The following is a 27,485-nucleotide window of genomic DNA, read 5'->3' on the forward strand; positions in this document are numbered from 1 at the left end:
TTTAAGGGGAATGTGTGGGAGGGCTGGTTTGCTGAAGGCAACCGCTTGGATAGTTCCTGTTTCATAGCTCCTGTTTCATGGTTGGTGTCTTGTCTTGCTCTGTTTTATGTTAATAAATTTGGCAGGCTCTATTCCAGCCTCTTGCCGTTTGTAAAGGGGTTGTCCCTGCTTTTGCTGCAGGGCCGGTAGCAGGCTGGTACAGAACATCGGCATTCTTTGATGTTGCAGCTGTCCGTCTTTCCCTAATTCTCTTCCCCCCAGGTTGAACGCCAAGGAAGAAACCAGTCGAATAATAAAAGAGAGGAATATTCCATTTATTTATAAAGACAAGACAAACAGCAAGTCCATTACATTCTCTCCGGGTCAGATAAGTTATATTTGTTCTCCACAATGTTATATAAAAGCCAACTACAGGTTTTAAAAAAGGGATGGGTCCAAATAGTATACGGTTACGCCTTAGACCGAGGAAAACTCAAAAGCCTGTTTTCTTTTCATGATCCAGGAATGTGCCGGAGAGTTCTGGCACCTCTTGGACATATCCTGTTTGAAATGGATCGATTACAAAAAAAACGGAAGGAAAAAAAAACACAAGAGCCTGATTCCACTTTTCTGCCACTTGTGTTCATTCCACATGAGCCTGAAAAAGTGGACTTGTCTGGCCAATGCTAAAGAATATGAAAAGGAGACAAATTAGCAAGGTGACTTATGTCTAAATTTCTCGGCTACTTTCTGGTGCTCTCCACCTCGGTCAAGCGACAGAACAAAAAAACCCACCGCTACTTTCATCTGAAGAGGATCAGAATTGAACTAATCACTTGCTCCTCCTAGATCCCCAAAACATGCAGAAGAAAAGAGAAAAGAAAAAAAAAAGAAAGAAAGAAAAAGAAAAATTGGCCGGTAGCTAGGATAAGCAAAACAGCATAGAAGCAAAACTCGTGTACAATCTGCTAAAAGTTACGGCACAGCGACTGTATCGTAAACTCGGTCTTTTTTTAAATTTCTTTTTTTAGACACTTGAACATCTGGAATTTTTTTTTTTGGGGGGAGGAAAGTGGATAAAGGCAAACTCAGGATGTAGAGGTCAGGGCACAATCTCCCCCCATTTTTTGTTTTTTTGTTTTGCCTCTTCCCGTTGAATGGATACATACCGTGTCTGTTCTAAAAAACCCAACCAAACAACAATAACAACAACAAAACTGAAGTTAACGCCCAGGAAAATGGAGAGGGGTGGATCCTGCACCTTTGCCAAGAAGGAAGATTGGTAGAACCAAAGCTATGAAAAAAAAAATGGACAATGGAGTAGATGCTGCCTTCTTCTCCCCACCCACCCCCATCCCATGCGCACCGTCCGGCTAGTAGAAGCCAAGGGGAAGACACCCTTTTGTGTGAGTGTGCCTACTCAAGGTAAGGTCCGTGGTGACGCGTGGCCACAGAAAGAGATCTTTCAACTGAGAGAGAGAGAGAGAGAGAGAGAGAGAGAGAGAGAGAGAGAGAGAGAGAGAGAGAGAAGAGGCACTGCATGTTTTGTAAGCTAAGTTAATTAAGGCTTCGAAACCAAACCTGGTTCATAGCAGCTAGTCTGAAAAGTTGCACCAAAGGGTCGGTCTAGCCGATGGCTTCGCTGTTAGTCTTGTAGGCCTGCTTGCGCAGGTGGGCTTCGATCTCCTCCCGGAACACAAGCATGCCGAGGTGCGAGTGAGAAGCCTCGTTCATGGCTTTCGACTGGATGCACATGCGGTATTGCTCGGGAGTCAATTCGTCCACGCAGTGCTTCTCGTGCCAAAGGTGAAAAAGGCCGGGCACGGGGGTCCGGACCACCATGAGGTTGCTGTGCAGGTACTTCCGGTAGAGGTGGACGTCTTCTCCGCCCCACCCTTTGACTTCCAGGTCAAAGCCTCCTGGGGGGAACCAGAGAGAATGTGAGAACCCAGGGCACAGAACAGAGGCAACACAGTCAGCCGGCAATTCAAACCGCCCTTTAATTGCTCCAAATTTTCCCCAAATGCTCCCCTATTTCTGGCAAGCCTCCAAACAAAGGAAGACACACACACCTTCATCAGCCTCTGGCTGCAAGTAGTTTCACATACAGTCTGATGAGGAGTTTACTCAAGGCCACGGGGATAACAAGGAATGACACATACATCATAAACCTAACGAGTCTCTGGGAATACAAGCTTGCCTGAGCAGTTTCAGAAGAGAAGCCAAAATACAGTCCGAGGTCTTTGAACATCCAAGCAACATTGTCAGTCAGTCCAATAGTCAGAGTTTCCGGGTTTCCAAGCAGAAGTCACAGAACAAGAGATCAGCAACAACACACACAAAACTCTAAGAAATCAGCGTTTGTTCCCGACAAATGCCCCTCCCCACAGCGTCTCCTTAAGTCTCAGTCTCCAGGTGTACCTTGTGGAGAGGGGCGGGACGCTCTTCTCCCGAGTAGTTGAGCCTGCCTGCGTTGTTCCCTCCTTCTCCACACTCTCCATGCTCTAGGATCAGTTGGGGGTGGCCCTTGCTCATTGCCTGAACTCTTGTCTCTCCTGTTCCTCCTGTCCCAATCCTGAAGGGCCCTGGCTTGCCTCGGCCTGCTCTTCCCCACGTTCCTCTGAATCCACAGACACCTCTCCCTCGGCCTCCATAGGGTCCCCTTCCAGCTCATTTCCCCTCCCCCCCCCAGATTCAGGCTCCGACAGAGGCATGACAGAGAACGTCAGAAGAATTTTGGAAGGACGTAGGAAGCAGAGATTGGATCAAAACGGGCAGGTGTGAATCCTTTTGTTAAAACGATTTGGCAGACTGGCTGGAGGCAGGTGGTAAGAAGGGTCAAGGTGAAGGTCCTTGCGCTGAAGAAACCCACCCCCCCCAGAATTCCTGAAGAATGCTGACTGTTCCCAAAGGAACGGTGAGATTCTTGTAACGTGTTCTAAGTGACTAACAATCAATGATGGTTGATTGGCATTGTTTAATCACGTTTTAATAATTTTTAATTTTTGTATCTAGTTTTTATGTATTGCCCTGTTCACCGCCCTGAGTCCTCCAGGAGAAGGGCGGTATATAAATTAAATTAATAAATAAATAAATAAATAATGGTTGGTTGAAACTATTCGCGTGTAGTTCTGGTCACTTGCAGCTTCAACAATACCATAATGTGTATGAAGCCACCATAAAACATCTGGCAAAACAATTATATATTTAGTGATTTTGTTCTATATATTTAGTAATTCTCTCGACAGAGAAGAATATTTGTAGCTCAGGGTTGAAATGAGGGGTCCCTGGTGTTCTCTGAGCTTGGTTGTTTTCTTGTGGACGTTTCATTACCCAACTAGGTAACATCATCAGGGCTAGAAGAGAGAGTGGTTTGTGGAGAGGAGGAGGAGGATGATGATTGTGGGGTCCTTGGTGATCTCTGAGCTTGGTTGTTTTCTCGTGGACATCATCAGTGCTACATGTTCAAAGATTGAACACCCTCTTGTGAAGGGTGGATAGGATTCAACAGTTATAATTCTACAGATTTAAGATACTACGGAATGTTTTAAATACATTATGTGCTAATTTACAGGTGTGTGAGGAAGGCTATTATTCCTGTTGTTGAAATAATACGTTAAAATTTTGTTTTATGATCTGTTTACCTGCCCTTAATAAATCCTGCACTCAATAGATCTGCCCTGGGTCATTTTGAAAGAGCAAAACATGGGTGAAGGTTAGGGTTTATTTATTTATTTTTATTTTATTTATTTTATTTATTTTAATTCCATTTATATCCCGCCCTTCTCCGAAGACTCAGGGCGGCTTACAAGCTTAGCAGTAGCCTTCATTCTATGTATATGCCTGCTTGTTAGGTCTTTCACACACACCCCAAGCGGCATTATTACAAAGTCAGCTTATTGCCCCCAACAATCTGGGTCCTCATTTTACCTACCTGGGAAGGATGGAAGGCTGAGTCAACCTTGAGCCTGGTGGGACTCGAACCTGCTCTAATTGCAGGCAGCTGGTGTTACTTAAGGAGGCATCAGCCCACTGCTCCACCAAGGCTTTTTTTGCTTAGGACATTTCCCGAGCAGATGCGTTGCTTTCCAATTTCACCTATTCTGCTGCAACGTATCGCAGTTTATATGGAGGCATAAATCTAACTGGCTCTTTTGCTGAAAATTCTGTTGAGCCACAGGATGGCACCAAAACCTTTCCGTTACTTGTGCTAGTCTTCCATTTATTTTTATTTTTTTAAAACAAACAAACAAACGTGGATGAACATTTCACAAAAGTCCAAAATCAGAATGTCGCCTTCAGGAAATGCTGACAAGAATGAATTAATGTACATTCGATAAATAACCAATTGAAAACTCAGCTATCTGCACTTTAGATTGGTGTGTGTGTGTGTGGGGGGGGGGGGTTTCCTCAACCTTGGCAACTTTAAGACTTGTGGACTTCGGTTCCCAGAATTCCTCAGCCAGCTTTGCTGGCTGGGAGTTGAAATCCACAAGTCTTAAAGTGGTCAAGGTTGAGGACAACCTGCTTTTAGATTAACCAACACAAAGCCGTATATTTCAGCAGAAAATAAATAACAACGGAAAGCATTTGGGCTCCATCTCAGCCAAAATCAGAAAAGAGGGGTTTATACATCTTACCAATGGCCAAGAAATCTGTTCGATATTGACACATCATCCCAAAGCCGAAATCTCTCCAGAAGCCAGAATCCTTTTTGTGGACCTGTTACATAAATAGAGTTTAGCTCCTTCAGGAAAGGGCAAAACAGCAAGATCTGAAATGAATCCAGTTCGGCAGGCCCGATTGTGAGGATGGAGACATTAACCATCAATAGACGAAGTCCCAAAGGTGCTTTTGCAAGAGGCAGCTAACTGGGTTTTCCTTTCTTTTTCCTTGAAGATGTTTCGCTTCTCATCCAAGAAGCTTCCTTCAGTCAAAATGAATTTTTTTGGGTATACAGAGAGTTAAAGAGTCGTTGAAATGAACCAACCCATGCAGGGGGTTTCTCTCCAGAATGAATATAGACTTCATTTGTATGTTGCTTTTCATTTTGGGGGGAAATCCCCTGCGTGTATGGCAAGAGTTGGTTCATTCCATCTAATATCTATCTATCTATCTATCTATCTATCTATCTATCTATCTATCTATCTATCTATCTATCTATCTGTCTCTCTATCTATCCATCCACCCATCATCTATTTCTATCTCTCTATTATCTATCTATCCATCCATCTGTCCATCATTATCTATTTCTATCTCTCTATTATCTCTCTCTCTCTCTCTCTATTTATTTATCTATATCTACCTACCTATCTATCCATCATTATCTCTCTATTATCTATCTCTATCTATCTCTCTATCTCTCTATCTATCTATCTATCTATCTATCTATCCATCCATCCTTATCTATTTCTATCTCTCTATTATCTATCAATCCATCCATCTGTCCATCATTATCTATTTCTATCTCTCTATTATCTATCTATCTATCTATCTATCTATCTATCTATCTATCTATCTATCTAATATTTATTTATCTATATCTACCTACCTATCTATCCATCATTATCTCTCTATTATCTATCTATCTATCTATCTATCTATCTATCTATCTATCTATCTATCAATCCATCCATCCTTATCTATTTCTATCTCTCTATTATCTATCTATCCATCCATCTGTCCATCATTATCTATTTCTATCTCTCTATTATCTATCTACGGTATCTATCTATCTATCTAATATTTATTTATCTATATCTACCTACCTATCTATCCATCATTATCTCTCTATTATCTATCTATCTATCATCTATCTATCTATCTATCTATCTATCTATCTATCTATCTATCTATCTATCTATCTATCCATCCTTATCTATTTCTCTCTCTATTATCTATCTATCCATCCATCTGTCCATCATTATCTATTTCTATCTCTCTATTATCTCTCTCTCTCTCTCTATTTATTTATCTATATCTACCTACCTATCTATCCATCATTATCTCTCTATTATCTATCTATCTATCTATCTATCTATCTATCTATCTATCTATCTATCTATCTAATATTTATTTATCTATATCTACCTACCTATCTATCCATCATTACCTCTCTATTATCTATCTATCTATCTATCTATCTATCTATCTATCTATCTATCTATCTATCTATCTATCTATCTATCTATCTATCCATCCATCCATCCTTATCTATTTCTATCTCTCTATTATCTATGTATCTGTTATCTATTATCTATTCAGCTATTTATATCTATCTATCCATCCATCATCATCATCATCATCATCATCTCTCTCTCTTCATCATCATCATCATCATCATCATCATCTCTCTCTCTCCCTCTCTCTCTCTCTCTCTCTCTCTCTCTCTCTCTCTCTCTCTCTCTCTCTCATCTATCTATCCACCCACCCACCTACCTATCTATCTTTATTTGTTACATTTTTGAACTGGCCATCTCCCCTATAATAAACTTTAATAAATAATAAACAACAATAAAACTGACTCCAAACACAATTTATCCCCCCCCCCCGGAAAAATCCACTGAATCCGAGAAAAGTAAAAGAAATGGGAACTTGCTAAATGTTAGTCCGATAAGCTAAGAACAAGTTTCAGCAAAGGTTTCTCACTTCTGCACACGTCCTTTGCGGACAGCAAGTCCTTTCGTTGGTGTCATCTAAACACTTGGGAAGAATTCAACGAAGCGCTGGGGAAGGGCATATCCACCGGGAAACTTCATTTTTAAAGACGTTGCGGGAAATTATACACTGCAGGGGCTGCTAATGCCGAGAGTAAAAAGTTTTCAACGCATCTCTGGACTCTCTTACCAACTGCTGCTCCACTGGCGGTGGCCCCTCCTGATTGGCGTAGACAATGGCAGGATTGTACAGGCTGAAAACCACAGGATAAAAAATTTTCTTGCCTGCGGGAAAAAAAAGGGAAGGACGCGTTACTCCGCGTGAAAGACTGACGAAGGAAAGGCATCCAGGTGTCTCCCGTTTTGTTTTTTTAAAATAATAACCGTTAAACTATTTCCCAAGCACTGCACAGAAGAGTAATCTGTAAAAAGCTGTAAGAGGGGCCCTGCAGACAGGATCCCGTGAACGCTTCCCGTGTGTTCTTCAGATTTTGGAGAACATCGTCGGATAATTCGTGGGTGAGCGCTCCTGACGTCCGAAAGATGTCCTCGAAGAGTTTGTAGACGAAGAGGCTTGCAAGGCAACGATTTCCCAAAAGCTCATGCTGCGACATAGGACTTCTACCCGAAACGCCCCTCGGAAGGCCGGAATGTTGCCATTGTGCCGTGGGAGGAAGAGAAGGATTTGAGTGGATTTTACCCCACTAGTCGGGTGTCGATTATAGGGAACAGTGTCTCATGTCCATTTCAAAGGCCACCGAGCCAGCCATGTCCGAAAGGGTTTCTGTGCTCCTAAGGCCAGCCTGGTGTCATGGAATGCTCTTTCCTCCCGAACGAAGTGGTACCTATTTATCTACTCGCATCTGCATGCTTTCGAACGGCTAGGTGGGCAGGAGCTGGGGGAAGCAGCTTCTATCTATCTATCATCTATCTATCTATCTATCTATCTATCTATCTATCTATCTATCTATCTATCTATCATCCATCCATCCATCCATCCATCCATCCATCCATCCCACCCAGCCATCTATCTATCTATCTATCTATCTATCTATCTATCTATCTATCTATCTATCTATCTATCATCTATCTATCTATCTATCTATCCTTCCTATCTTATCTATTTCTCATGCACACACACATGACAAATATAATTGCCTGGCCTGTTTTCATGGAAGCCCAGTCCTGCCTTAGCCGTCAAGCTCAATTTGGCCACAGTTCCATAATATACAGTTGTAGGAATAATAAGATAAATACAGAAATATTCTGCTCCATGAAATATGGTGGAGGTGTGAGAAAGCAGTGATAGAAACACCAGACCCCCGCTTTCCTTCCAAAAAGGACACGCTGCCCTCATCGCGTCCGCAGATAATCGCCCGGCCGCCCTGTTTAGGGTGACCCGCTCCCTCCTTAATCAGGAGGTGAGTGAGGAACCCTTGCAGGGGCGTGCCGAGGAATTTAGTCAACATCTGTCGGACAAAATCGCTCGGATTCGGACTGGTTTGGACTCCGACTGGGCAGTATCGGACGATCAGGACACGAGCGGTCTTGTCAATGTCACCTGGGAGGAGTTCGATCCTGTAACTCCGGAGGAAGTGGACAGGATCATGGGGAGGCTGAGCTCCACCACATGTTTATTGGACCTGTGCCCTTCCTGGCTGGTTTATGCAGCCCGGGAGGGGACACGAGGCTGGTTCCAGGCGGTTATATCTGCCTCTCTGAGTGAGGGTAGTTTTCCCGCCGCCTTGAAAGAGGCGGTGGTAAGACCTCTCCTCAAGAAGCCTGCCTTGGACCCGGCTGTTTTGAATAACTTTTGTCCGGTCTCCAACCTTCGCTTTCTTGCGAAGGTTGTTGAGAGTGTGGTGGCGCATCAGCTCCCTCTGGTCCTGGATGAAGCGGATTATCTAGACCCGTACCAATCGGGCTTCAGGCCCGGGTACAGCACGGAGACGGCATTGGTCGCGCTGGTGAATGATCTCTGGAGGGCTCGGGACAAGGGATATTCCTCTGTCCTAGTCCTATTAGACCTCTCAGCGGCTTTCGATACCATCGACCATGGTATCCTGCTGCGGCGTCTCAGGGGATTGGGAGTGGGAGGCACGGTTCTTCAGTGGTTCTCCTCCTATCTCCTGGGATGCTCGCAGTCGGTGTTGGCAGGGGGGGCAGAGGTCGACCGCGAGGCCTCTCGTTTGTGGAGTCCCTCAGGGGTCGGTCCTCTCGCCTCTCCTGTTCAACATCTACATGAAACCGCTGGGTGAGATCATTCGTGGTTTTGGAGTTGGGTATCATCAGTATGCTGATGATACCCAACTTTTCATTTCGACCCCAAACCACCCCAGTGATGCCCTCGACATGATGTCCCGGTGCCTGGAGGCGGTCCGGGTCTGGATGGGGAGGAACAGGCTTCGACTCAACCCTGACAAGACTGAGTGGCTGTGCGTACCGGCATCTCGGGATATTCAGGATATCCCACCCCTCACTATGGGGGGTGAGTCATTACCTCCTGTAGATAGGGCTCGCAACTTGGGAGTCCTCCTAGATTCACAACTCTCCTTAGAAGACCATATTGTAGCTGTGACTAGGGGGGCCTTCGCCCAGGTTCGCCTGGTGCGCCAGTTGCGGCCCTATCTAGACCGGGATGCCTTACGTACGGTCACTCATGCGCTCGTGACCTCTCGTCTTGATTACTGCAACGCTCTCTACATGGGGCTACCCTTGAAGACCACTCGGAGGCTCCAGCTGGTACAGAATGCAGCCGCGAGAGTTGTACTGGGAGTTTCCCGATACTCCCATGTCACACCTTTGCTCCGCGAGCTGCATTGGCTACCAGTTGTCTTCCGGGTGAGGTTCAAGGTGTTGGTAATGACCTACAAAGCCCTTCATGGCATGGGTCCGGAATACCTTGGGGAGCACCTGCAGCCGGCGTCAACTTCCCTCCGCCCAGTACGCTCCCACAGAGAGGGCCTCCTCAGGGTGCCACCGGTCAAAGAATGCCGACTGGTGGCCCCCAGGGGGAGGGCGTTCTCTGTAGGTGCACCGGATTTATGGAACCATCTTCCGGTTGAGCTCCGGATGGCGCCCGATCTCCGCTCCTTCCGGCGCGATCTTAAAACCCATTTCTTTAAACAAGCTGGCCTGGCCTGATGGGACGGGGTGGGATTTTTATAAATGAACTTTAATTTTAAATTTGTATTAATTTTATGGGCATTGTTTAATCATGTTTTAATAATTTTAATTTTTGTATCTAGTTTTTATGTATTGCCCTGTTCACCGCCCTGAGTCCCCTGGGAGAAGGGCGGTATATAAATTAAATTAATAATAATAATAATAATAATGTGTAACACAATAATTACCCCTTACTATAAACACCTCCAGGTGTTCCACACACTTTTCTACAAAACAGCTTACTAGCAGGACTGCAAAATTACAAGGCAGGCAGCCAAATTCAGCTGGGCAGCCTGTGATATCCCAAAGAGGAACTTGAAGGGTAGAAAGGTAGAACGCAATGCAGTTTTTCTCATTGTAATTTAGATAGATAGATAGATAGATAGATAGATAGATAGATAGATAGATAGACAGACAGACAGACAGATATAGATATAGATAGGTAAAGGTAAAGGTTCCCCCGCACATTCGTGCTAGTCGTTTCCAACTCTAGGGGCCGGTGCTCATCTCCGTTTCAAAGCCGAAGAGCCAGCGCTTGTCCGAGGACGTCTCCGTGGTCATGTGGCCGGCATGACTAGACGCCAAAGGCGCACGGAATGCTGTTACCTTCCCACCGTAGTGGTCCCTATTTTTCTACTTGCATTTTTACGTGCTTTCGAACTGCTAGGTGGGCAGAAGCTGGGAAGAGTAACAGGCGCTCACTCTGTTACGCGGCACTCGGGATTCGACCCGCCAAACTGCCGACCTTCAGATCGACAAGCTCAGCGTCCTAACCCACTGAGCCACCGCGTCCCTATATAGATATAGATATATACATATAAATATAGATATAGTGCCGCGTAACAGAGTGAGCGCCTGTTGCTCATCCCAGGTTCTGCCAACCTAGCAGTTTGAAAGCACATAAAAATGCAAGTAGAAAAATAGGGACCACTCTGGTGGGAAGGTAACAGCGTTCCGTGCGCCTTTGGCGTCTAGTCATGCCGGCCACATGACCACGGAGACGTCCTCGGACAAGCGCTGGCTCTTCGGCTTTGAAACGGAGATGAGCACCGGCCCCTAGAGTCGGAAACGACTAGCACGCATGTGCGGGGGAACCTTGACCTTTACCTTTATAGATATAGATATATAATCTTATAATTATGGTCTGTGATGAACTTTACTCATGCCATATTCAGAGGACAAAGCAAGGAGAAGGCTCTCTATAAACGGAAACCCTCTCTATTAAATATAATAAATTAAATGAAAACCACTATCTTACACCCACTCCCCACCCCCCCCCACCCCAAAGTAATTCAGTTTTTTCCAGATGCCTATCTTGGATATCTAACAACAGTGTTTAAAGGATTGATTCAGCAGTTTGCGGAAGATCAGCTCTTTGTAAGGAAAATATATTAGGACTGAAGAAACCATGAAAATGAAATGCCTCAAAAAATGTACAAGGCACGAGGACCTCCAAAGAAATCTTTTGCAATATAAAGCTTCTTCATACTGGGGGGGGGGGGGGGGAAGGAAAGCTGTAAAATGAGGGAAGGGGGAAAGGAAGATGGGGATAATTTTGCAAGTAGTGGAACTTAATATGTCCACTTTTCAGAAGCATCAGGTGCAAAGAGGTAGGCCAACCTCTTGGGTTCACAGGTGCAACCAATTTACTTAGTAATGTGATTTTTTTTTTCAGCTCCCCCCCCCCTCAATCAGAACTGCAACACTGGATCGAAAGAGTAGAATAAAAAAACTGGGAAATAGTTGTCTTTTGACATGAGAAATATAAAAATGTTGAGATGATTCATATAAAAGAAATTTTCTCTCTGGTTTGTTTTTTTTTCCTTGTTTTTTTTTTCTCTTCAAGATATGAGAAATGTAAAAGTGTTGGGATGGCTTCTATGAGAAAAAAGAGACTTAAAATACTTAAGCGTAACCCATTCTGAGAAAGCCTTAACCAGCAAGAACGCTTTGAATATTGTGGGGAAAACAAATTTAAATAAGAATTTTGTAAACAGGAGCTGTGACGAGGCAAATCAAGATGATCAATTAAAAAAGAAGCTTTATACTGGTGTGGTTATGATTTGCAGAAACATGAGGAAAAAATGTCTGCATTTCACTGCCATTTAGTCAAACAATGAGGACTGTATTAATTTAAGGTTGGCAAAAGAGAACATTATCGAAAGAAGAGAAAATCAAGCAAAGCCACTGCACGGACTATGGAATTATAGAAATTAATTGTTATTGTTTTTTCAATACTAACCCAGACGACGTGCTGTTTACCAAACATTCACAAAGTGGCTGCTTACAACCACTGAGTATGCTCAACCTATGCTCCCAAAGTAGCCACGTTCTATCGTGAAAACAAAGGAGTGGGTTCCACAAGCCCACTTTGGCATCAGAGCTATCTCAAACACTTCACAAAAGTGTGCTGGTGGGATCGAAAGACCCCCGCCCTCGAAGCAAAGCTGGTCCACTTCATCCAAGGTCACAGAGGACCTGTGGATCCACAGGAAATCTCGTAAACTAAGAGGACGCTAAACGTTATGGATTAGTAGCAGGCCATCTCTCTGTTGTTATCATCCTTGTTTTTATTATGTGGGTGAGACACCTTAACTAGGTTCCCAGGAAGTCGGGCCTTATCACAAGGATATCGAGCGCGGACTATGTTGTCCACCTTCTTCTCCGTCCTCTTCAGGGTGCAAGCAGGAACCTACCTGGTTCTGTGTTCAGGCGACAGCTATTCAAGAAGTCCGCTGTGAAATAAATATCCACGTCGCAGAAGAACATGAGGACTTCGCCTTTTTCCCAAGCTCGGGCACCCACATCCAGTCCTTGGCCACGGTTGAACTCCTCATTCAGAGAGACCAGAGTGTAATTGTGGAAGTCAGCCTCTCTAACAAGAGAAAGAATGGAAAGTTGGAGACATTCAACGTCTTGGTTCATTGGCCCACCAGCTCAAAACAATAACCTGAAGACCAATTACTCAGCCAAGCTCTACGCCTTATGTTTCACCCTGACAAAGCTCCAAGCTTGGGTTCCCTGTGGAGCAAGGATTACTACACACCAAACCACATTGTGCTTCACGAATACAATGGGCCTCTGGAATTTCCTAGGGACATACTCTGTCTTCAGAAGTGGAGATTTCCACTGAACGTGTTTATTTATTTTATTTATTTTATTAGATTTATATACCGCCCCTCCCCAAGGACTCGGGGCGGTGTACAGGGCAATTAAAACGCTAACAACACGCAAGGTATAAAAATTAAAATAAGATTAAATCAATAGCCCTAAGCAATAAATACAATCTAAAATTTAAAATTTTTAAAATTTAAACACTAAAATCCAATCCCTCAATCCAGGCCGGCCTGTTCAAACAACCAAGTGTTGAGCTTCATCCAGTGGCATCTACCGGAGATGTGCCCAAATCGGTAACACGGTGAGCGCAGTGTTGCAACTTGTGGGGCACGTGTGTTATGACCAAAGGTGGTCAAGGCAAGGCAGGCCTCTAGAGCAGAGGTGTCAAACTCAATTTCATTGAGGGCCGCATCAGCATTGCGGTTGCCCTCAAGAGGCCGGGTGGGTGTGGCCAGGGTGGGCGTGGCCTACTGGGTGGGCGTGGCTAGAGTGCGTATGGCCTACTGGGTGGGCGTGGCCAGCTCTACATCGTTTGCATCAAGGGTGCCTATGGGGGGGCCTGGGCAGGAGTGGGACAGATCTGAGGGTCTCTGGCAGAAGGAGGGTCTCTGGGCCAGGGCCAAGGCAGTGGGGGCCGTTCCCTCACTATTTCCAGGATGGCTTCGTGGGCCACATGAAACCACTTCGCGGGCCGGATCCGGCCCCCGGGCCTTGTGTTTGACGTGTCTGCTCTAGAGAGTCCTTTATTTCTCCACCCCGCACCCTACTCTGAAGGCAGCCACCCTCAGACCCCCAAATAGGAGCTCCTTAGAGTACAAATAAAGCCCACAGAGTAGGAGCAAGTCACAGGGCAAGTTCCAGAGTTCCAAGTTCAGGCACAAGACAAACGGCAGTCCTTGTGGCAAAGAGAGAGGGCCACAGAGAGGGACTCCTCAGGGTGCCACCGGTCAGAGAATGTCGACTGGTGGCCCCCAGGGGGAGATCCTTCTCTGTGGGCGCCCCGGAGCTATGGAACCAGTTACCGGTTGAGCTCCGGACGGCGCCCGATCTTCGCTCCTTTCGCCGCGATCTGAAAACATACTTGTTCGAGCAAGCCGGCCTGGCCTGAGGGGGGATTGGTGGGGTTTTTATTATTTTTATTGGGGTTTTTAGTATGTATTAATTGTATTTTTTAATTGGGCATGTACTTAATTACTTTTTATCTTTTGTAATTACTGTGTTTTATTCTTGCCCTGTACACCGCCCTGAGTCCTTCGGGAGAAGGGCGGTATAGAAATATTAATAAATTAAATTAAATTAAATTAAAGAAAAGGTCCAAGGCAAGCAGTAGCAACTTAAAAACTGGGGACTGCCTTATTTTGTATGGGGGAAAAAAAAAATCAAAACAGGCTTCTTGCCAAGATCCACACCAGCCCGGCATTTTCAAAATAAAAGGAAGGAAGTTAAACTTTGTCCCTAAAACGAAATTGAAACGGATCACAGATCCTTGCTCGGCCTCAAAAGAACTTCTCCGCCGGGCAGAGACACAATCCGCTTTCCGTTCTTGTGTGTTTCCCTTTCCTATCCTAACGTCTTAGAACTCACCTTGCAACCGATTGTAAGATACTCTTGACTTCAGGAAGCCCTTCCTGCCCAAAATAGACCACGGTGAGATGAATCCGCTTGTCTTGATTAATGCAAACATCCCTGGGAGCAAAAAAAAAAAAAAAAAGAAAGTGTCTTTTTAGCAAGTCGGCAACTTCTTTGGGGGGGGGAAAAAAAAAGGTCGGAGTATTAGCCATTTCTGAAGATTTCAGAAATCTCCGAACGGATCCATCAGCTGAAATCTCAGAAAGATTTTTTTTATTTATTTATTTTATTTTAATTCCATTTATATCCCGCCCTTCTCCGAAGACTCAGGGCGGCTTACAAGCTTATCTCACTAGGGCTGTTCAAAAATCATCTGAGAACGGCACAGAATAGAGTAGATTTCTACGTACGTTACCTACTTGCAAATACAGGTTTGAAATCAAAAGGCGAGTAGCAAAAAGGCTGCTTGGCATTTATAAGAAACAGACGGGATTGCTCCGCGGAGGAGTACGTTGTCTTAGTCAAAGATTATTGTTTTTTATTATTATTATTTGGATTTTATGTTGTTATTCTGAAACGTCAAGGTGACGTCAGCCTGATAAAACAGGATCGTGTTTAGCAACAGCCTAGTGGTGTATTAATTCAGGATTTCAGCATCTCAATCATGTAATGTTTTAGTATTTTCAAGATTCTTTCTGATTGTTAGTTCACGCCATAGGTTAGTATACCATTGTCTCCTGTTGTTGTCTCCTCCTCCTCTCCCCTCCCTTCATCGTCTCCTCTCCTCTCTTCAGCTCATCCTCCACTCCACTGCTCTCCCTTCATCTCCTCCTCTCCACCCACTCTCCTGTCCTCCTCTTCTCTCCTTTCCCTTCATCTCCTCCTCTCATTGACTCCTCTCCTCCTCCCCTCTTCCTTCCCCTTCCTCTCCTCCCCCTCCCTTCCTCTCCTCCTCTCCTCTTTCCTCATTGTCTCCTCTCCTCCTCCTCCCCTCCCACTTCCCTTCATCTCTCCTATCTCTTCATCTCATCCTCTCCTCTCTCCTCATTGTCTCCTCTCCTCCTCCTCCCCTCCCACTTCCCCTCATCTCCTCTCCTCTCCCTTCATCTCCTCCCCTCCCCTCTTCCTTCCTCCTCTCCTCTCCTCCCCCTCCCCTCATCCTCTGCTCTCCCATCGTCTCCGTCTCATCCTCTCCTCTCCTCTCCTCCTCCTCTCCTCCCCTCTCTCACGTACTCACCTGAAATTTTGCATGAACTGTGCAAACACCTCCGTCCTTCCCGCCAGAGGAACTATGATATTGATCATCGACCGGGAGATGTCCACCGTCTCCGTCTTCACTTTCATGAGGGGACCAAACGGGCGAAACAGCGAAACGTGTCTGTACTCCATTTCGTCGGCTTTCTTGTAGAATAACTCATACTGGGAGCCTTTGTCTCTCTCCGTGCGGTAGTAACCTTGAGGGCAATTCAAGAGAAGGAACCGATTCGGTGACAAGATTTTACAGGTGGCAAGACAAGTCTGGGAAACATATCCCGGTGCATTTCCGAAGGAAATTTGCCTTTGACTCAACGCTACAGGAAAGTCCTCAACTTACGACCATTTGTTCAGTCACCCCTGGAAGTTACAATGCCACTGAAAAAGTGACTAAGGACCGTTTTTCACATTGGGGACCGTTGCGGCATCCCCACGGGCAAAACTGTGTGCTTGGCAACTAACTCATATTTATGACGGTCGGAGCGTCCCGTGCGTGCGTGTGTGTGTGTGTGTGACGTGATCCCCTTTTGCGACCTTCTGACAAGCAAAGTCGGTGGGGGAAGCCAGATTCACTTAACAACTAGTGACTAACTTCACAACCGCAACGATTGGCTTAACAACCAGGGCAAGATTGGTCGTAAAATGGGGCAAAACTCGCTTAACAAATGTGTCACTTAGCCACAGAAATTTTGGGCTCGTACGTCAAGGACTACCTGTATACAGGAACCCGCTCAACAAACAACCAACTAACCACGGTTTAAGCATTTGCAACATTAGCATGAGTTATCAATCCGGGCCTTCACACATGAATCCCAGAATTTATAAAGATTTGGATTAGAATCCAGCCAGGCTCCATATGTTAAAAACCGCCTTAAAACATTAAACAAAAAAATGAAAAGTTCCATTTTGCAGGTAGCCAAATGATCATTCCTACAGATAGGACTACGTCCGTTTCAAGGCCTTTGCCAAACTGGGCAAGTTTTTCGGTCAAATCTTGCTTGAGATAACGATTCTGCAAAGCAGAATCAAAAGCTTCCTGCAACTTCAAGATGAAAGGGAAAGGTTTTTCCTTTCCAGAAAACGCGACTCGCCCGCTGTCAATTCCGGCATGCAAAAACGCAGCGCAGGATGGAAAATATGCATCGCACGTGCTCGCGGCCCAGTTTGCGTGCGCATGCGCCTCGAATGTCCCCCCCCGTCTCCCTTTCCATTCCAGTCTGCAAACTGAGAAAGCTTGGACACTTCTGATTTAGCTGGAAGCTTGTTCGCCGGGATCGGTTTGAGAACAGATGCAATTTATTTATTTATTTATTGATGAGATTTATATCCCGCCCTATCTCCCGAAGGACTCAGGGCGGCTAACAACAAAACATATAATAAGTACAGAAATCAAGATAAAAATAAAATTGAAATCATCTGTGCAATAAATTAAAATTAAAGAATTAAAAAATAAATTAAAAATTCTAAATATAAATTAATTAAAATGCCTGTCAGTCCAGGCATTTGCCATAATTTAAGCGTTTTTTTTCCAACTTGGCAACCTTAAGGTGTGCGAACGTCCAACTCCCGAGGTGTGGATAAAATCTTAAGACATTCTATTAAGCGCAAGGAAGCGTTACATGGATTTTAAATCCAAGGGCTGCAGGATATGACAGATGTTGGGCTGGGGAAGGCATGGAGCTTTAAACAAACCATGCCGGATTGTAACGTGCACACCATCACTCATTGCACACCACGGGGTGTTTACTCAAGGTTGACTCAGCCTTCCCTCCTTCCGAGGTAGGTAAAATGAGGACCCAGATTGTTGGGGGCAATTAAGCTGACTTTGTAATAATGCCGCTTGGGTGTGTGTGTGTGAAAGCCCTAATAAGCAGGCATATACATAGAATGAAGGCTACTGCTAAAGCTTGTAAGCCGCCCTGAGTCTTCGGAGAAGGGCGGGATATAAATGGAATTAAAATAAAATAATAAATAAATAAACTGTACCCTTGATGTTTTGATGTTCTTCAAAGAGCCTTGGTGGAGCAGTGGGCTAATGCCTCCTTAAGTAACACCAGCTGCCTGCAATTAGTGCAGGTTCGAGTCCCACCAGGCTCAAGGTTAACTCAGCCTTCCATCCTTCCCAGGTAGGTAAAATGAGGACCCAGATTGTTGGGGGCAATAAGCTGACTTTGTAATAATGCCGCTTGGGGTGTGTGTGAAAGCCCTAACAAGCAGGCATATACATAGAATGAAGGCTACTGCTAAGCACATTGATTTGTGCTTCTTAGATTGTCAGCCGCCCTGAGTCTTCGGAGAAGGGCGGGATATAAATGGGATTAAAATTTTATTTTTATTTTTTATTTTAATTCCATTTATATCCCGCCCTTCTCCGAAGACTCAGGGCGGCTTACAAGCTTAGCAAAATAAAAATAAATAAATAAAAAAATACTCTAAGTAAATAAAGGGGGACCGCAGCTGAGCCCCAAATTTAGGTCACTAAGTGAAACATTGGTTAAGAGAATTTTGCCCCGGCGACGTTTACGACGTTTCTTGCCACAATTGTTAAAGTGAAAGACTGCAGTTATAGTAAGTTAAGTAACACGGCAAAGTGAAAGTGGTTTCCCCGTTGATTTTGATTGTGGGAAGGTTGCAAAAAGGGATCACGTGACCCCACCCCTGCGACTGTCATAAATTTGAGTCAGTTGCCAAGCGTCTGAATTTTGACCGCGGGGATGTAAGTTTGGGAAAAAAAAAAAAAACAACGGCCGTCAGTCCCTTTTTCCCAGCGACGTGGAAACTTTGAACGGTCGCTCAGTGAAACCGTTGTAAGGCGAGCACCATCTGTACAGCGTGGAGATCCAGTCTAACCTCCTGGAATGCTACTTTTCTGCGGGTTTTTAAAAGAGGCATTTTACGGAGCGCCTCATTCGTCTTCTGAACAACAGGGGGGGAAAAAATGAGTAACGCAGAACAAGGGACCGTGGAGCCGGAATGAATTTAAGACTGGCAATAAACTTCAGTGGGCTTTCACTCCCCCACCCCAGGTTCAAGAATTTAAATTTAATCAGCATCACAAAGGCCCGCAAAGAATTCGGCAGGCGAAAGGATCATATACGGTTTGAGGGCAGAAGTTTCCCCGGAAGAATTTTATGAAAGGTCCTTTCACACGACCGGATCAATTAGAGATGGAGGAATAATCGTCACTTGGGGATAGGAATGGAGTACTAAATTCAAATGTATAACAAAGCCGTTCCAAGGAAAATTTCCCGAAAGATGGCTTTTGAAGACGCTTAGCGGCTACAAAAAAAAGAAAACAAAAAATGAAAGCAAGCAATTGCGGGTTTTATTTTTATTTTTTTTTCAGCTGGACATGAAACATCCTCGAGAACGGACAGAAGGGAGAGAAGAGAAAGAGAGGAGAAAGAAGAGAAGGAAAAAAGGAGAGAAGAGAAGAAGAGAGAGAGAGAGACCGCATAATTCCCATGGCACGGTACATCTGATATTAATTCTGGCATGCAAAACGTCCTGCCAACTGGACACACTGAACAAGAATGACAAGATTTGTTATCCAGCATCTAGACTAAGCAGCACACTGAACAAAGTAACCAAGACACGCCAGGTTTTTCCACCGCTGGTCAAATCCTCGTTCTGTTCCTTCTTGGTAACTTTCAAGTTTTAACAAACTTTTTCCCCGCTCCCCTTTTGTGTTAAGTCTGTTCCGTAAGCCCTCAAAAGCATTAGCTAGGAGGCAGGATAAAATAGCAAATGCGTTTTTTAGGAAAAAAAACCACACCACCCAAATTAAGAAGAGAATCACTCTTTCTCCAAAGAGTTATGATTTTCTGACTTTGGGGGATATAGGGCCACGTTCACCCCAGTCCTAACATCAGGTAATAACTTACGAGCAGCGAGGCCTTCTAAATGTCTTTAGTGCTTTGGCAAATCTAGTACGTTTCCCAAATTATCTTTTCCCCCAAGCATCTATTTACGAACCTCGGAGTATTTGCGGTGAGGGTTGGGTGAATGGAGAACCCATATTAATTTTGTTGTTATTGATAAAGAGAGGGAGGGAGGGAGGGAGGGAGGGAGGGAGGGAGGGAAGGAAGGAAGGAAGGAAGGAAGGAAGGAAGGAAGGAAGGAAGGAAGGAAGGAAGGAAGGAAGGAAGGAAAGAAAAGCGGAGGGAGGGAGGGAGGAAGGAAAGAAGGAAGGAAGGAAGGAAGGAAGGAAGGAAGGAAGGAAGGAAGAGGGAGAGAGGGAGCTGGGATGGAGGAAAAGGAAGGAAAGAAGGAGAGGGAAAGGAGAGGGAAGGAAGGAAGGAAGGAAGGAAGGAAGGAAGGAAGGAAGGAAGGAAGGAAGGAAGGAAGGAAGGAAAAGCAGAGGGAGGGAGGGAGGGAAGGAAGGAAGGAAGGAAGAGGGAGAGAGGGAGCTGGGATGGAGGAAAAGGAAGGAAAGAAGGAGAGGGAAGGAAGGAAGGAAGAAAGGAAGGAAGGAAGGAAGGAAGGAAGGAAGGAAGGAAAGAAAGAAAGAAAGAAAAGCAGAGGGAGGGAGGGAGGGAGGGAAGGAAGGAAGGAAAGAAGGAAGGAAGGAAGAGGGAGAGAGGGAGCTAGGAGGGAGGAAAAGGAAGGAAGGAAAGGAGAGGGAAGGAAGGAAGGAAGGAGGGAGGGAGGGAGGGAGGGAAGAAAGAAAGAAAGAAAGAAAGAAAGAAAGAAAGAAAGAAAGAAAGAAAGAAAGAAAGAAAGAAAGAAAGAAAGAAAGAGTTTAGTGGTTAAAGCACCAGCCTAGAAAGCAGGAGGCTGTGAGTTCAAGAGCCTCCTTAGCTGCGTGACTTTGGGCCAGCCCCTCTCTCTCAGCCCAAGCCACCTCACAGGGTTGTTGTGGGGAAAATAGCAAGAGGAAGATCTGTGGGATACGTTTGCTGCCTTTGGTTATTTGTGAAAAAAAAAAACAATAAAGGGATAGGATTTCAAAACAACTCAAAGCCTGGGAAGGGTTGGAAACCTGAAGCCAATCTTTGCTTGGGGTTAACTGGACTTTTTCAGCCCGATGTACCCAGTTCCTAAAGTTTAAATCCTTGGAATTGGCATGAAAACACACCAACAGATCGGTCAAAAAGAGTGACTTTGTCAGGAACATCGGACAGAGTAGCTGACTGTCTCCAGGAAAGGGGAATTTCCTGTTTCTCTGAAACAAGTCAGCGGGTGTTTCAACTCAATTACAACATGTTAAACCTCTCGTCCTGTTGAAACCTAAAAAAAAAAGGCGGCAATTACCAGGTTAACCCACGAACGGTCTCAAGTCAGCCGACCAAAAGCGGCTTAACCGGTACCACTTCTTCACCCCTCGTCGCTAAAGCTGTCAAAGTAAGGAAGCTCAGGGTTGGCCAAAGGAAGTGGTGAGTTGCAAAACGGACTGGTCTAAAAATTTACTGCCTGAACGGTTTTTCCCTGTTAAGGGTTGAAAGAACGATTCAACAATACCTGAACTCCGAGTCTGGAAAACATCTGGCCTTGGCTAGTTTTTGAGCTCCAGGCTTTTTGTCATAGGAAATTACACTAAGGAAGCCAAACTCGGAGCTCAAAGAACGTGTCCTGGGTATTCAAGGATGAACCTCATGAACGAAAAATGTTGTAATTCAGGAGGGGGTGGTATTCAGAGAGGAGTAGAATATCCACCAGCATCTTAAATAACTACAAACTTGCAGATATTTATGCCTGTGGAGAGCTGGAGGATCTGACCTCACCTCTTGGAAATGGTCCAATGCAATCTCCACCATAAACATTTTTAGTGAGCCAATAAAATCGTGTTTTACGAGTGAGTTTTGGAATCTAAGCGGCATCCTGCTTGTCTGAAGATCTAGTGATCAAGTGAAGCTACCACTATGAGTTTCTGAATCATCCAGGTCATCATTGTCCCAATTTTTCCCAAAGGCAATTGGACTTTGTTTTTTTTGTTTTGTTTTTTTCCTTTGAAAATATTTCACTTCTCATCCGAGAAGCTTCTTCAGTTCATGGATGAGAAGCAAAATGCTTTCAGAAGAAAAAGCAACAACAAGGAAGTCCAGTTGTCTTTTGGAAAAAGCTTCTTTGGGATTACCTGACAAGGATGAAACTTTGGCAGCTACGTGCCTCTGCATTTCAACTTGTCTTTCAATTAAGTTGGGGGGGGAGTGTTACTTTCAAGTGGGCTAGATGGAGAAATGCAGCAGTGAGAGCCTGAAACCTTTTCAAGGACACCAGAACAGATGCCGATTAGAAGCAGACGGTTCCCATAACAAAGTGAACTTGTTTATATGGACTACGTAATACTATGTAAGAGGCTGGGGGTTCGGCTCGGAAAATTATTGGTGTTGGAGCCTCAGAGTTAGTTTTGCTTCAACAGTACCATGCAATGTATTCAATAAGGAGTAAGGTTTTTGGAGACAAATTGAACCTGGAGTTTTATTTGGATTCTTGAGCTGGATGTTGACATTACCACTATAACCATGGTGGCAAACCTATGGTATGCATGCCACAGGTGGCATGCAGAGCCCTCTCTGTGGGCACGAGCGCCGTTGCCCCAGTCCTAGGTCTTCAGCTGGGTTTTATAAAACCTTTTTGTTTTAGGCCTCTGCCACCGTGTGCAAAAAAAAAAAGAAAAAGAAAAAGGTTCAATCAATCAATTTCAACTTCTCAAGGGTAAAAAAATATCTTGCAAAATTGGAATTGATTGAACTTTTTAGTCCCACCCAGTCTGCCGTTACCACCACAGCCACGCCCACCCAATTGGCCACACCTACCCAATGAGCCACACCCACCCGGCACCTGACGATACATAAGTGGGTTTTGGGTTTCAGTTTGGGCACTCAGCCTCTAAAAGGTTCTCCATCACTGCACTATAAGCTTCTTAGAAGTCAGAAAAACCAACTGGTTAAGCTGTTTCACACCTCTCTCGTGTATCGGTCTTGAATAGTTGTCTTCTTTGAAGGCATGTTCTACCTTAGCTTGAAAACGCCAGAGTTAGCTAAGAAAATCCCATTTATTCATGTGTCTCAGGCAACTTAAAAGCATTTAAAGCATTAGAATTTACTGGCTATTAATATGAGTCACTGTCTGGGACCCAGCTAATGAACTGTAGGAAGAGAAGCAGATCATCAAAGAATGATGACCACTGTGTTTTGCCAAAGCAAACAGTGTGGCTCATTAAGTAGACTCAGCAAGAAATATTTAAGACTGAAGCTCAAAGTACTCCTAGCCGAAGAACTGCTATAACAGATAGCAAATGTTGAGCAAGATTTGCCAATGAACATGTAGTCAATGGAGACGCTGGCAGACAACTAAAGCACAACCCACAAGCCGTGTGTTGTGAACTACTGAATATTTGACAGCTCATTTGGCATTCAAATCTTAGGTAGAGCTACGGTTAATAGTCACGCATGGCAGGTAAGTCACAAAACTGTGAAGATGTAGATTTCTAGTTTAGGGAAAAAAATAGATGGCCAACAATAACAACAACTGGAACAACAAGATGGAAGAGGATCTTTGAAGCTCAGGGTTGAATGTGGAGTCCTCAGTGTTTGGTAATATCTGCAAGAAACCAACCAGGCTGAGCCAGCACCTCTGAACCTGGTTGGTTTCTTGGCAGACATTTCATTACCAAACTAGGTTACATCACCAGTGCTGTGCTGATGATGAACACCCTGATGAACCAAGCTCAGAGGAGTATTGTTGGTTTTTCAGGTAACCCTCAATGTCCTATGGATTTAATTTATTTTAAAGAAATCTTCAGAAAAGATTGGTTATGTACCGTTCTCCACACCCATTTGCACTACTCAGGTGACCCTGAGGACACAGATAAACCTCCAGGTGGCCTCAACGACTCTCTAAAAGAAGGCAAATGACCAGCCGTCTGCAAGGAGCATAAATCCTTCCATTCCCCACCGTCCGGTCAGAGATGAAGAAGCTTCTTGGATGAGAAGCAAAGCATCTTTAAAGAAAAACAACGGAAGTCCAGTTGCCTCCTGAAAAGGCAGCTCTGAAGACCCAGACAAACCTCCAAGTGGCCTCGATGACTCTCTAAAAAGAATGCAAATGACCAGCTGTCTGCAAGGAGTATAAATCCTCCCATTCCTCACCATCCAGTCAGAGCTAAAGAAGCTTCTTGGATGAGAAGCGAAACGTCTTCAAAGAAAAACAAGAAAGTCCTTTGGAATTTGGAATTCCAAAGCACCTTTGGAATTCTCCAACTCTCAGAGATGGAGTGAAGATGATAAGCAATGACTGGAATTGTTAGGCAGGGAAGCCCTAAAAGTAACTCCCTCCGAGTTGCTTTTTAGTCTTTTTAAGATAGGTGAGATTTTTAAGGACGAGGGTGGGCGTCAGCGCTGCAATTCGTTCCGCTCTCCTTCGCAATCTCTGCTCACAGCCTGACAATAGCAACGGTGGGAGGGAAAGAATTGGAACGCAAGGAGGTAAATGCGGGTGGGTGGGTGGGTGGACAAAAGAATGCAAACACCGGCTCGGAGGCTGAGAAAATGCCAGTGTCCCAAGGTGACTTGCTGGGAAGGTCTGCAAGACGAAAAAAAAGTCCATCCCCCAAATAAAACGAGAAGGTAAATAATAATAACAGCGGGAAATCCAGGGGAAAAGGGAAAATTAACTATGCCGTTTGCGCGCGAAATATATCAGAATTGGCTTTGCCACTTCTGTAACTACGTTGGTCTAATAAGTTATACTCCCGGAGGAAAGAAATGTCCCGGGGTGTGTGTGTCTTTATTTACTGCACGAAGCAAGTGGGACGGCTGAAAATGGTATCTAGCTGTTGTAAATTCTGCCAGCATGGCATCCATCAACAGTTGAACACCCCAAAGCCGCATACGCTCTTGAATAAACCTATTCTCAACCCAGAGCTGACGAACACACCTGTTACAGGACCTTAATTTCTCAACGTGACCCCCCCAAACACCTAACCGTTTAAACATTTTTAGCGTTCGATCCTAATCGAACGGTTGGGAAGCTCTGTCTTTCGTTTCCTCAACTGTCCTACAGACAGTCCTCAACTTACAGCAGTCACCGCTCGAAATTACAACGGCCCTGAAAAAGCTCCCGCTCTTCATAATGCTCCAACACTGGACGTTTTTAAGAAAGACACTTTGTCTGAAATGGTACAGGCCGTTTCCTGCCTGGGCAGGGGGTTGGACTAGATGACCTCCAAGATCCCTTCCAACTCTGTTATTCTGTTCTATTCCATTCTATTGGGGAGGGGGGAAAACAACCACAATCTTCCCAATGCTCTAAAAAAAAAGTATATTTCATATATACTGTATATGTAGGACTAAGGATGTGGGTTTATTTGTTTGGCAATTTCTCCAACGCAATTTTTGTTGCAAATGCCAAGGAAGTCAATGAATTCTCCTTTCTCCCCCCCCCCCACCCTCCCCATTTATGGCACTGAAAAAGGCAACTCAGGACTATTTTACACACTTAGGACTGTTGCAACATCCCTGTTGGTCACGGGATCAGAATTTGGGTGCTTGGCAACTGACATGTACGTATGAGGGTTGCAACTGTCCCAGGGATCGCGTGATCCCCTTTGGCGGCCTTCTGATGACCAAAGCCAATGGGGAAGCCAGATTCACAACAACTTCAACGGTTCCCAAGGAAGGTCATAAAAGGGAGCAAAACTGACTTAACCACTGTCTCGCTTGGTGACAAGAAACTTCGTGCTTGTAAGTTGAGGACAACCGGGACTTTGATCGGTGCGGAGTGCCTTGCCGCAAAACTCTTTAATTTCCAAAGCCTAGTGCCAATGCTGCAAACATGGACATGTTTTCTTGCCCTGACAATGTAAGAGACAGCCTTTTGTCTAAACTGCTTCACTTTGAATCTTGAAGGGAAGGAATTTTTCTAACGTCAATTTTGAGAAGATAAGAAAAGCCGGCGTACAGAATGGGAGGAGAGACCTCATATGTGAAGCTAATTGGACAATGTGATTTATGAGGTGTAGATAAGGGCGGGGATTGCATGTGTGCTACAATGGGTTTGTGGGGGAGGAGATTTCAGATTCTGGCATCCCTCCACGAGTGCCGATGTTTTGTTTCATTACTAAGACTTTTGAGATAAATAATAGGGCCTGCAACTTGTTTGATTTGTCTTCTTCATCGGAACCATGACACCTAGGTCGGAAAAAAATAAAATAAAATAAAATACCTTCGACGAAATCGCTTTCGCTGTAAAGCTGCCGCTCCCCGACTCCGTCTTCTTCCTCTTGACCTTCTTCGTCGGGATTGTTGATCACCTCCAGGCCAGCCTCAATCACTTCCGCCAACTCGTCCCGCTTGTCTTTGCGGACCGGCTTCTCCTGCGGGTGGCGGGTCAGGCCCATCTCCAACTGGTAGACCTTCGTGGAGGTGAAGCTCTCGAAAGGGACGGCGGCGTATTCACTGGGCAGCTTGGCGCCCACGCTTACCTCCGCTTTGTCTATTTGAGAGTGCAGGTACTCCAACAGGTCGTTGGAGCTTTGCTCCTTGAGGCCCGGCGAGCCCATGTTTTGCACCTTGGGGTTTTTCTTCTCCTGCAACAGCTTCAACTTCTCATTCATCTCCTGAAGCTCCAGCTTCAGCTGGGCGATCTGACGCTTCAGGCTGGCCGCCCTGTTTTGGTAATGCTCCTCCTGCTCTTGCAAAAGGGCCTGGTAATGTTCTTTGCCGAAAGGATCCCCTCCCGGGCCGGGAAGAGATCGGTTGCTTTCTGTCGGCGGGGCACACTCCAGGAGGTAGGTGATCAGCAACAGGCTCAGCAGCAAAGCCAGCCCGACAAAAAGCCATCGAGTTTTGGCTTGAAACATTAATCCTCTCCTAGGCATCCTTAAGAGCGCGGTGGCCGTATGCCGAAACGACGCGCCACGCTGGTATTTGCAGGTCGTTCCTGGCTATCTGGAGGGAGCCATCGTTCCGGAGGCGAATCGAGAGGAATCTCAACTGGTTACAGCCATTCCTGGAAGAAGAAGGTTTGAAAAGCCATCTTCTCCAAGCAACGAATCTCCGAGTTGAGTTGAAATCCCCCAATTACGCCGGCTTCCATTCCTAACGGTCCAATGGGCCGATGCGTCTCTCCTTAAACAAGGGCTGTTTGCGTGAAGAGGGGAGACTGTTTTAACCAGAAAGTGACTTGCCCTCTCTTTCCCAACATAACACCCTTACGTTTTATCATCAACTTTTAGGAAAAAATAAAGGAGAAACGTCTGGAAATGTCGGCAATCTTACTGGCTCCGGAGTATGTTTCAGCTCCTCCATGGACGCACCGCCAAAAAAAAAAAAAGCAGAAATTCGTGTTTCAGCAATATCAGAGAGACAGCGAGGAATTTTCATCCAGCGTTTGTCCTTTGCTCTTCTTGGAAAATCCGTGCTCTTGAGTCAGCAAAAATAAAGGAAAAGCCTAATATTAAATGGGGAAGGGAGAAAAAAAAATAATAATAATACTTGGTTAGAACTACAAAGCAAGCCGACAGCTGGAAAGCACATAAAAGCAATGCCTAATACGCTAAAAAATCTAGATGTCATGAATTATATCTCAATTTATGGCTGGGCTGGAATAGGGGGAAAAATGGTAATGCTGACATATTTTCTACTTTACTCATCTACAAGCTCCTTCTCAGGAAACAGATTTTTTTTTAATAAAGCATAACCGGTCTGTCAAAACTCATCCCATTTTAACTTTTCCAAGGAGCATCAAAACCAGCTTTTTTATTTGCTACCTATAATCTGATGGGATCCCAGCAGGTGCTCA

The 27,485-nt window shown here is 44.9% G+C and overlaps 1 protein-coding gene across 1 annotated transcript; it reads right to left on the bottom strand.

Moving 5' to 3' along the window:
* Nucleotides 1–250: 250 nt before the first annotated feature.
* Nucleotides 251–27,125, bottom strand: CSGALNACT2 (chondroitin sulfate N-acetylgalactosaminyltransferase 2). Its single transcript, XM_083364240.1, has 7 exons — nt 25,908–27,125; nt 15,724–15,940; nt 14,502–14,603; nt 12,497–12,675; nt 6,826–6,920; nt 4,620–4,701; nt 251–1,898 (listed from the first exon to the last, which is right to left on the bottom strand). The coding sequence occupies exons 1-7, from the start codon at nt 26,560–26,562 to the stop codon at nt 1,606–1,608; spliced, it is 1,623 nt and encodes a 540-aa protein (XP_083220366.1). The 5' UTR covers nt 26,563–27,125; the 3' UTR covers nt 251–1,605.
* Between the last annotated feature and the right edge of the window lie 360 nt (nt 27,126–27,485).

The sequence above is a fragment of the Vipera ursinii genome (assembly GCF_947247035.1).
Source record: "Vipera ursinii genome assembly, chromosome: 5".
NCBI lineage: Eukaryota > Metazoa > Chordata > Lepidosauria > Squamata > Viperidae > Vipera > Vipera ursinii.

Excerpts from the sequence above, each read along its gene's own strand:
- CSGALNACT2 (XM_083364240.1), bottom strand. The coding sequence starts at position 26,562 with ATGCCTAGGAGAGGATTAATGTTTCAAGCCAAAACTCGATGGCTTTTT. Across the intron at positions 12,676-14,501 it reads ATCTTACAATCGGTTGCAAG|AGAGGCTGACTTCCACAATT; the intron begins GTGAGTTCTAAG and ends TTCTCTTGTTAG. Across the intron at positions 1,899-4,619 it reads AACAGATTTCTTGGCCATTG|GAGGCTTTGACCTGGAAGTC; the intron begins GTAAGATGTATA and ends GGTTCCCCCCAG.